Raw genomic sequence first — 12,310 nt, forward strand, 5'->3', positions numbered from 1 at the left:
GATTGGTTATCCTGACTAAAATCTCCAAATAAAATATTCCAGGTGAGTAAATACCCGCTTAGCACACCTGTAAAATTAGGTGGAGCCACTGAACTGATAAACAAAAATACAAAGATGACCTCATACTTTCTGTAAACATTACACAAATATGTCCCCCTATCTACATATCGCTTTTGTACAAATTTTCACTTCACTTAAGGTGCAGTCTGTCCCTGGCCAGTACTTTAACTCTGTATCTAACAGCAAAGAGTTCTAATTTGTTAGTTACTTATCTCTTAGTTGGATTACCTTCTCAAGTTTCTATATATATATATCAAGGAATTATATACATGACATATATAGTAACGTAAATGACGAAGTAAGACAATTTTATGACTCGGGTCGTGCCCTGACTGGGCCTCAATCTCACGATCTACAGCACCTAATTACCTAGCCAGAAATACCTGCAGCTCATACCACTACACCACATCCACGTTCTAAAAAAGAACGAGATATCATTCACAAGTGATACAAATCCCCTCACAATAAACAACACATATATAGTCTTGCACAAACTTGTTCCAGTTTGAGATGTTTAAAGAAAACAGGCAACTAGAAAATGTCTGTAAGACCCCTATACAGCAATTCTGTTGAGAAATGAACTTGTGTGAACACTGATGAAATTAAATTTGCGTGTAAGAAACTAAGGACAATAACTGTTTTAATAAAGGGTGTTGCATATGAAAACTAAATTGGTCAGAGATAAATTAAGGCCAAAGTGTACAAAGTTTCATACAATTGTGTAGAGGAATGTATTTGTGAGAGCACTGATAGAGTTAAAGTTGTGTGAATTTAAAGGCAATAACTCTGTAAAGAAGAGAGTGCCACATATGAAAAACAAATTTGTCTAAGATATTGCTATAATAAACATTTTTATGAAATTCTGTTGAAACCTGGTGTTGTGAGCTAGCTGTGCTGCCAAAATTATATTTGAGTAAAACAAACTAAGGGCAATAACTCTGTAAATGGAGCACAGGTTCTGAAACTCAAACTCATTTGAGATACAAAGAAACCTCATTTAAAGACCACCTCACAGTTATATGTTTAAACAATGGTCATTTAAGGATATATTACAAGTGGTACATGTACAGAACACACGTTCACTGTACTGGTATCATACAGAGTTAAGGTTCTTGATGGTCACAAGGTCAAACTCGGTATTATGACCACCTCTCTATTAAGAACACTTTCACTCAGTCCCCAAGGTGGTCTAAATAGAGAGGTTTTACTGTATTGTCATAATAAAATAATTTTCAAATTTCATCAAACTCTGTTAAGAAACAATTTTTTGAGTGCTAACGAAATCATTTTTCAGTGAAATAAAATAAGGGCAATAACTCTGTAAATATGGGAATGCAGGTTCTGAAACTCATACTTGTCTGAGATATTACCATAGGAAACTCATGTAACGAATTTCATGAAATTCCCTTATAATTGAGAAATAAACTTGTGAGAGAGCTGACAAAAAAGTGAAGCATACCTATGTACAGAATGTACCTACATACGGGCCTTTAAATCCTATATCTCCTCCAAACTCCGTTTACGAGGGGATAATAACAAATATGAGTTTTTAATTTTATATTGCCTCTCTTGTATTTAAATCAATTAGAAGTAGAATTTTGAAACAAAATCTGGAACTTGAAATTATAACTACAATGTTGAATTTATGATAGAATCCTAATGGGAAAGATGGGATTAAGACAGTGCTGTGTTAACACGATCAGTAACGTACTACAGTTAAATAATAGTTTGGTTTGGTTTATTTTATTTTAACGTCCTATTATACAGCCAGGCTCATTTAAGGACGTACCAGGTTTAGGAGATGGAGGAAACCCAGAGTACCCAGAGAAAAGCAACCGGCCTGTAACGGTCAGTGCAGTCAACTGCCCAAGTGGGTTTCAAACTCACGACCCAGAGGTGGAGGGCTAGTGATTAAGTGTCGGGACACCTAAACCACTCGGCCACCGCGGTCCTATTTGAAAAATGGTGGGACATTCTCTGTTAAGTACATATTACCTCTGTACCATATTTAGTACCAGGAATGTATGTCTGTCTCATACCTATTGTTTATTCCAGTAGATATATCACAATGCATATAAAAACAAAGGTATGTTCATATAAACACTGAGTCGGAGAATTCGTTTTCCGGTAATGTAAGTCTTTAGAGTAACTATTTTCCACCTCATAAATAATCTCCCTCAACGACATATAGGCCCAGGTCCATAAATTATAAGTGACAACGTTTATAGGCCCAGGTCAATACATTATGAGTAACAACGTTTACAAAAACACTATAAGTATTAGTAGCTTATTATCACCCTTTATCCAACTGTTTGGAATATTAAACTGTAGTTGACCTCGTAAACAAATCTCAGAAACATTTCTGTCAGATCTCTATTAGCAATATGTTTTCATGTAAAGTCAATCAACCTTCACACATAAGATTAAATTCACCTGTTGAACTCACTGAGAAAATTGTTTAAAAACTCCTTCCTCACAATTAAGTCCATACGTCACAACAAAGAATGATCTGTAATATCACGCAATTCATTCATGAGAAATGTTGCTGAATCTGATTTAGAGCAATAAAATGTAATTGACGTATGACACAATATATTAAGACCACAAGTTTGATTATGACATATAATAGAAGTGTTGGAGCCACACAAATACACGCGTCTGTAACCAATGACAAGTTCAGAAGGTTTCAATGTTTTAACAATTAAGCTTTTGATGTTTTCAATATGACAGCAAAGGACAAACAATCGCTAGACGTTTTCCAGCACTATGTGGCGAAGGTTATTCTTAATGTGAGGAAATCTTCAAGGTCAGATATGTATGAAATGATTTTAGGCATTAACAGAATCAATAGCGAAATTGAAAAGAGGAAACTGAATTTTCTACACTGTCTGATTAGCAGTCCACCAAACAGTATAACGAAAGATATCTTCATCCGCAGACTTTTTAAATTCTTAGAACGCAATGGAACATCGAAAAGACAAGGTGGATTCGTGCCTGATATAGTCGACATTCTCCAAAAGTACGATTTAACATCATACATATCCCAGTATGCTAAAAACGGCAACTTTCCAAGACGACGCGAGTGGAAATATATCGTAAAAGCCGCGATAGATATACATGAAGACAAACAACTGGAAGAAAGAATGAACAATGACTCTGATTTTAATCGTTTTAAAAATGTACATAAGACATATACTGAACCATACAACTTGTTAAAGTTGGAAAATACGAACAAGAAAGAAATATTATACATCTGTAAAATGATAACATGCCCACCTACAGAACAAAATAGTAAAAATTGTGGGAAGTGCGGAAAACCGTTCCCTGACGTCATTAGGCATTTCGTCACTGACTGTAATGTGACATTTTTTATTAGGGACACTTTCATGGACAAAGTAATAAACTATTATGGTGTCCAACCGTATCTGATACTATCGCAAATGGAAGAAGAACGTTTTTTAATTGCCCTATTTAAACGAGAAATAGACAATTATGAATTTGAAAGCAAAGCTGTATGCTACGAATTCGCACTAGACAGTGTTTATTTCCTATGGAAAGCGGCGCAGCTCTATTTCAACGCTGCCGATATATAATGTAGTCTATATGTCAAGGGTGAATAAACCCACCAGCAAAGGGAAATGATTTGATGAACAATTGAATTTATATTAATGATATGTTTGTACATCGTAAGATTTTCTGATAATTTCTAATTTTCATTATTATTACTTGTAATATGCACTCTCATATTTTTGAGGAATAAAGAATAATGAATGAATGAAGGCTTTCCAATTTTCCTCACACTATTTTTTGGAAAATTTTAATTACCATGAAATGGAGGCGTCGAGCATAAAAACTCTGTTGATATATTACCTTACTGAAACGTTTATATATGCAACATTATGGGTACATGATGTACATATGTACACTGATTAATATCAGTGACACCTGCTGTCCGAATTAACTACACCTGTATGTATATTAAGCGAAAGCAATTTGAACCTGATAGCTATATAGACAGTCCTATGTTTTTCTATTATCTGGTATTATCATTGACATCATCGATAGATTTAACTCAGCCCTATACCTGTAAATGATATATCCAACTTACCCATCGGCATCCCACATACCGACATGTTGATCGATTCCATTCCATCATTAACTCTGACTAAAATACGTCGATAGCTAACACAATTTATTAGCCCTCGATCAGCCGAAAAGTTGTAAAGGAATTATCTAACATACTCTCGACATCCCACATACCAATATGTTGATCGGATTCATTCCGTCATTAACTCGGTCGAGATAACGTCAATATGACACAATTAATTAGCCCTATATTAGCCCAGACCAAAAGCTGTAAGTTGACTTACCCTCGGCATCCTATACACTGGTATGTACCTGCAGTATTGATCTGTTTCCATTCCGTCATTAATTTGGACAAAATAACATCAACATGACGTATAAAGATATAGCAATAAGTGATGTTAGCTGGATATCCAAACAGATTAATGATTCTGACGTGGGGTCATTATCAGCTTGTTACAATCTACCACGGTATAATCGAAGCATGTCATCATTGTCTGCCACTAAATTTAGGATCAACATCTTATCTAAGTCGGACACATCCATAAAGCTGATCTTTTGTACCTTATCAGGTAGACACAGATTGTGATCCAGGCCACTCGATGTTTACAGGTATGATAACATGCACCTGTTATATAATGATGACAATGACACACCTGTCAATTTTTACACAATTTTTCCTATATATATAAATTTTAGCAATGAAAACACTGGTTTGTAAAAGATGAACACTTTCATTTTCAATTTTTTAGATGCTTTACATCTCTGTAGGCTGATATGAATATCACATTGGCAGAACCACCAACACTCTAAGATCTGGGGGTTTGGGTACACAATCACATTCATGTACCAGAATACTCAAAATCAAATTAAGTGATAATTGCGGATGAAAAACTTTTAAAACCTTTTATAACCTTTTTTCAGAAAACCCATTGAAAGGAGAAAGAAAAATATTTTGAACATGCTACTGTAAAAATACTGATGATTATCTCCCAATCCTATATATGACGCCATAATAGACAATTGAGTGTTTATTGAATCGATGATGTCATATTTTGTTACTATGTAGACACATGTTAACAAATAAACATAGTAATATCTCTTTAGGCTAAGATGTAAAGCATCTGAATATATTGCAGGCAAGACAGAAGGATAGACAGACATATAAATGGAGAAGAGAGAAGGATAGACAGATAAATGGAAAAAGACAGAAAGATAGACAGATTGAGGGAAATGATAGGATATACAGACTTATAAGGGAGAAGAGAGAAGGATAGACAGATAAATGGAAGAAGACTTAAAGATAGACAGATTGAGGGAAATATTAGGATTATACAGACTTATAAGGGAGAAGAGAGAAGAATAGACAGATAAATGGAAGAATTAAAGACAGAAAGATAGACAGATAAATGGAGGGAAAAGATAGGATAGACAGACATGAGGGAGAAGAGAGAAGGATAGACAGATAGATGGAAGAAGACAGAAAGATAGACAGATAAATAGAAGATACAGATAGACAGATAGATTGAGGGAAATGATAGGATATACAGACTTATAAGGGAGAAGAGAGAAGGATAGACAGATAGATGGAAGAAGACAGAAAGATAGACAGATAGATTAAGGGATAAGATAGGATAGACACGACATTAAGCGAAGAAAGAAGGATAGATAAATGGAAGACAGACAGATAGACAGATAGATGGAGGGAAAAGATAGGATAGACAGCCATAAGGGAGAAGAGAGGATAGACATGCAGATAGATGGAAGACAAAAATAGACAGATAGATGGAGGGACAAGATAGGATAGACAGACATGTAAGGGAAAAGACAGAAGGCTAGATAGATAGATGGAAGACAAAGATAGACAGATAGATGGAGGGATAAGATAGGGGAGAAGATCGAAAGATATAAAGATAGATGGTGGAAGAAGATGGAACAAATAGACGGAGGGAGAAGACACTGTATATACAGACATATTAGGGAGAATGTTTAGTTTAGCTTGTTTTTGTTTAACGTCCTATTAACAGCCAGGGTCATTTAAGGACATGCCAGGTTTTGGAGGTGGAGAAAAGCTGGAGTACCCGGGGAAAAACCACCGGCCTACGGTCAGTACCTGGCAACTGGCCCACGTAGAGTTCGAACTCGCAAACCAGAGGTGGAGGGCTAGTGATAAAGTGTCGGGACACCTTAACCACTCGACCACCGCGGCCCATTTTTAGGGAGAAGATAGACAGATAAATGGAAGACGACAAAGAAAGACAGATAGATTGAGGGAAAAGATAGGATAGACAGATAAATAGAAGACAAAGATAGACAGATGGATGGAGGGACAAGATAGGGTAGACAGACATATAAGGGAGAAGATAGAAGGATATATAGATAAATGGAAGACAGAAAGATAGATATATGGAAGGAAAAGACAGGGGAGAAGACAGAAAGTTATAAAGATAGATGGAGGAAGAAGACAGAAAAATAAAGATAGATAAGACGATTAGTACAGATTGATGGATGGAGAAGACAGAACATTAGACAGATAGATAGAGGGAGAAGATACTGGATATACATGTACAGATAGATGGAGGGAGAACTGACACTGGATATACAGATAGATGGAGAGAAGACAGCATGATTGACAGATAGATGGAGAGAAGACAGAATGATAGACAGATAGATGGAGAGAGAAGACAATGATAGACAGATAGATGGAGAGAGAAGACAAAGATACAGATAGATGGAGAGAAGACAGAATGATAGACAGATAGATGGAGAGAAGACAGAATGATAGACAGATAGATGGAGAGAGAAGACAGAATGATAGACAGATAGATGAAGGAAGAAGACAGAAAAATAGAGATAGATGGATGGAGGAGACAGATGGATAGAGGGACATATAGAGGGAGGATAGACAGATAAAGATGATAGAAGGATATACAGATAAATAAAGAAACCTTTACCTTTAACAACAGGGACAGACAGCTTTCCATGTGCATGTGTAATTTCTTGGTAAGGAAACTCTGCATCCTAAAGTTAAAACCCCTCCAGGTTTGGTACACAATGATCACAGTTATACACTTTTGACACTTAATTATAACAGTACAGTCTATCACAATGGTGAAAAATTAAAACAACTGGTTCACAGGGTATAAGGAATCATTCAACACAGCTGTCAATCCTGTTTCTCTTCTCTTAACCAAGGAATCTGAATATGTGTCATTACAGAAAATCTCCTTTGTCAAGTTATAACTTTTTTAAAGACGGTGGAGTCGGCTTCTAATCACTAAACTGAACTTACACACTGGAACTGATTGTAGTTTTACAGTAGTTTCCTATGACAGAACGGACACAATTGAATCTTTGTGTAGGTAAGACTGAGTGTACATTACACATACACTGTCGAGTGGGCTATGATGACTGTATATAAGATATATACATGTATATAATTGCTGTTCTATGTCCTATATGTCCTTAAGTGACACACAAGTATGTTAACACAGAGGACCTCCACTCTTATATAGTCACAACCTGAATCACTGGACAATCCGTGAACGAAATCTCACTCATGATCATCCGTCATTCAATACCATCGGATATCCTCTGTTAAAATTAGCGTGATTTTCACCCCTCTCTGTCAATGCTTTATCATACATTCACATTGTGTTTATTTACAGATTATATAGTAAAGGAGGATATTAAGGATTGGTAGGTATATTACATCATATAAGGTATACGTAGTCAGTGAAGATTACAGGTAAATAAACCTGAATTAAGTGCAAAATATATCTGATATTGTAGCCCACGTACCACGGCTATCAAATATCAACAACCAAAACAAACATTTTTTGTTTTCAAAATTTCAACAGACTCACTATTGCATGTGCCAAGGAAAACACATTCTACAATATCATAATATCCAAATCTTTTTAAATATATTTTTAATGAAATTTTAACAATTCAGTCAAACAGGCTCAATAGTCTGTGAAAGATTAACATGTGCTACAATGTCGTGATATTTTAATTTTTTACAAATTTTTATATCTTTTGTAAAAAGATTTAATTTGGTCAATTTCAACAAGAATACATGCAAAGCCAGTGAAACACACCCAGCCATCAACAACGAAAAATTACAAAAAAAAAACAGCACCATTCACTAGCTTTATTTCACCAAATTAAAGATTTTCTTGTTTTTTTAATAGCACTCACAACTTTTACGTCCTGCGAAAGCGAAGTCGGTTTGATCGCCAGCCACATAATCTACTAGGTGATATTCGGAGGTAATTAATTAGACACTCCCTACCCATGACAGTTAACGTTGGTGTTTCACAGGAAGCTGAGAACAGGCAGGACACTTTATCCTAATTGCTCTGAATGGCATACAACATGTCTCCTGTAGGTTGTTCAATGAGGTAGTCACTAACTACTACAAGGAGACCCCACCGTTAAGATCCCAATTTAAACCTGCCACCTGAAGTCGATAGAAATTCTACACCTCTGAAACTTGTAACAAATTCAAACCAACAAAAATTTGTTTGTAAAGAGCATCTTACATTACAATGCTAGAGTTTTGATTGACAGCTAATGACAAAATTGCTTGCTGTAAACATTCTGACACTTAAGACTACTAAGTGTAGCATAGTGTAGCATAGTGCAATCAACCGTGTGTACCCAACCATATCTCGCCCTTTAATTACTTAAGCACACGAACTGATGCGAAGAAATTCTGACACCCAGTCCACATGTGACACATTGCATTTATAAAACTACATTTTAACACAAGATCTCAGAGGGATTTTGGTACCATTGAATGACCTTCATCAGGTCTACGCTAAAGACTGATATTTCCTCTTCTTTTTTCCACTGAATTGTCGGTAATATGTCAAATTTGAATCCAGAATACATATTCAAAAGTTTGTTAAACACCCAATATTCATGATTTAAGTTATTATGTCCAACAAGATTTGAGTTCCAACAAGAATAACACACAATCATTTCTTGTCTGTTCCACTGTCAATTTTTAGCAAACTCCAAAATTCACTCAAATTTCTGTATTTTTCAAAAACAACCAAAAAAACCTCTATTTGATAAATGGAAGTTTAAGCCTAGCAGAAAAGTTAACACCATAGACTTGCTTCATGTCGAAGTCACAGGTGAGAAAAAAATCACTGTTTATAAGAATTTGTTTTAATGTTGATGTTGCCTTAATGACTGAATATATACCTATAGGGTAACAAGTATTTCAGAATATACTTACAAAGTCTGCCATACACATTCCATTCTGGACAAAGTACATTGTCATCATCAGTCATTTCAAGTGTTTTGTACAGTCATGTGACTTTGATAAATAACCATAGTCCATCATTACCCAATCTGTATACTGTACGTGACAGTCCACACAACTCCCGAACAGAGCCGGTGACAGTCCACACAACTCCCGAACAGAGCCAAGTTGATTGTAAGGGAAGGAGGTAGAAAAGAAAGTCCAGTATAAAAATAATTACCAGCTGCTTCGATTATGAACTGATGTGTTGAACATCTGCTTTCTAATACAATCTATACAGTATACGATTCAGTGTTCATTAACACTTCTTTATTTCCTAGCTTCGTCAAATGTAAAAAAACAACAACATATTTTGAGTTTACGGTACGATCATTCAATAATATACATTGGGGGGTAATTAACACTTTATAATTTCAGTTTTATTTTTCAAAAGAAAAAAATAAAGCAAAATTCTTAAAGGTTTAAAATCAATCAAATATCCAATAAACATGCAGAGCCATTTTAAAATGCCTAGGTTTTTTTTCTTTTCTTTTTTCTCACATACAATGTATACCAATCTTAGCTTAATATACTATTTCTTCTTGAAAAATCTAGATAAAACCATGTGGTTTTTATTAAAGACTTCATGGGGACAGTTAAAGGAAGAATTTGTTTCCATCTAAAAATAATATTTTGTAATATATTATGACACAATATTCCAGGTTCATCGACCTGTACATGCATTTGCATCAATTTGATATTTTAGGATAGGCCACAGGAAAAAAAACAACCTACATAACATAAGTTTAAATGACCAGAGTGTCACTCAGGTGTGTTAAACTTGTACATGTGGACATTTACCTGAATTGATAACATCATCTGTCAATAAAGTAAACACAAATCTTAGGTGTACTCAAAGGCTTATACCTGTCGGCCTTTATTTTTTTGGATGGGGACTCTTGTTTTTCTCACCTATAGGCATGAACTTGTGATGACATCTTTGATATTCATATATTTGAAAAATCCTACCCATGTCGCAGAAAATCCTTCCTGTCTAACAGAAAATCCTACCTGTATATTTAAGAAATAATTAACGATGGTTCGTGTATTGTTGCAGGATATACAACGAGGACGAGGATATTTTGCAATTAAATTAATAACGAAGGACACAGGCCTGAGTTATTAATTAAAATTGCAAAATATCCGAGTCCGAGTTGTATATCCTGCAACAATACACGAGTCAAAGTTGATTATTTCTATTCTGCCATGTACTGCAAAGAAACACCGAGAAAACCTTGTAATTTATTTCTGGAGTATTGCATTATTTGTTGATGAAATATACAGGCAATACAGTACTACGATCAAGAGCATCTATCATATGGCATTGATTTTGAAAAAAAGGATAAAAAAAATTTTTTAAAAAATAAAAGGGGGGGGGGGCCTCCGTAGGATTCGAACTCGCATCGTGATAAAAATTTACTGAAAGACTAACCCATTAGCCCACTCGGCTATAGTAACCTTTTATAAAATGTGTGAATATTAGATATATAAAATTGTAACAGCCGTGACTCACTACCGTGTATTATTGGCACGAGCGTGGGTTATTGGAAAATAATACATGGTTTTAAACCAATCAAAACTGGCGTTACATAGCAAACATGGTAGAATAGAAAATATATAATGCAGTTTTCTGTAACCTGAATTTGAGAAAGAGTAATTTCTAGAGTGACGGCCACATCACCTCAGGTGGAAGATCTGAGGTACATGGTTCGACACTCCCTACCCTTGTTTTTACACTCCCTACCCTTGTTTTTATGTTTCTTGGAAGCTAAGAAACTGACTGGTCAGACAGTTGTTGTTGTTGTTACAATTGGATCCATGGGCAAGATACTTTACCCTAATTTCTCTGGATGCCTGTGACAGGTCTTCCCGGTGACCCCACTTCAAAATGACCCCACCTCAAAATGACCCTGGCTATTCACAAGGCGATAATTGTTTGTTTGCTGGGTTTTTCGCGCCTTGAACAGCTAGGATCATTTTGAGGCAGGGTTTTCTTGTAGTAGTTGGTGGCTACGTTACTCAACAACGTGGGAGTCCCGTCGTATGTCAGCAGTTATAGTAAAGCGTTGTACCTAAGGCCACAACAATGACAGCATAGACAGTCTGTTTCTCAGTTTCCCAAGAAACACAAACCACCACCAAGTTTTAAGTAATTACCCAGAAGTATGTCAAAACTCCAAAACACAAAATTAAATTATTGGATAATTTCTTGAACTGATGTTGAGCAATAACATGGTGTTACAATATATATATTATTACAGTCATGATTGAATTTATTTGTAAATCAAGATTTCATTCATATCGTCATGACAATGCAGGTACGTATACATGCACATACCATAGTTTACATTCAATCGTACTTGATGTTTCTCCTAATTAATTATAATATACCAGGTAGGTATTTAATCTGAAGATCTGAAAATACCCTCCCAGAACATATACCGGGTAGGAACTTGTATTAAACATATTCTAACATACTTGTATTAAACATATTCTAACATAAAAACTCCATTGTTACAAATATTCTTGTTTTGTTTTTGAAATCTAAGGACTATGACAATAATAATTCATCTCATCATTTATAAACAAAACAACACAATCCGATTGGTTCATATCAACAAAGTACTGTAATGATGTCACAACTGTCCTAACCCACAGCCAGAAATGATCACACCTATAGCCTAAGGAAAGTATATGGTTACAATACAGACGTCATTCATAGGGTCATCAATCAGTTCTCTAGTAAATAGAGATATATGTAAACAATGTACTATACCTAGCTATTTACTAGTAGATCTTTATCTGAATCGTGTATGAGTTATGGATAAAATGATTTCAATTTTGAAGTTTGAA

At 35.2% G+C, this 12,310-nt stretch overlaps 1 protein-coding gene across 5 annotated transcripts in view; it reads right to left on the bottom strand.

The window, feature by feature from the left end:
- LOC117317566 (inositol-trisphosphate 3-kinase homolog) overlaps positions 1–12,310 on the bottom strand; it is an 80,375-nt gene that overhangs the window by 16,544 nt on the left and 51,521 nt on the right. Inside the window, exon 1 of one of the 5 annotated variants that reach the window (XM_033872399.1) lies at positions 7,098–7,653. The exons of 3 other annotated variants lie outside the window; for them this stretch is intronic. In XM_033872399.1, coding sequence (XP_033728290.1) covers positions 7,098–7,163 — 66 coding nt within the window. In that variant the 5' untranslated portion in view covers positions 7,164–7,653. Of the gene's footprint in view, positions 1–4,430; positions 4,601–7,097; positions 7,654–12,310 lie in introns of those variants that run through there. One more of the 5 variants, XM_033872400.1, reaches the window with a different exon arrangement.

This window comes from Pecten maximus, chromosome 19 (assembly GCF_902652985.1).
Source record: "Pecten maximus chromosome 19, xPecMax1.1, whole genome shotgun sequence".
In the NCBI taxonomy this organism is placed as follows: Eukaryota; Metazoa; Mollusca; class Bivalvia; order Pectinida; family Pectinidae; genus Pecten; species Pecten maximus.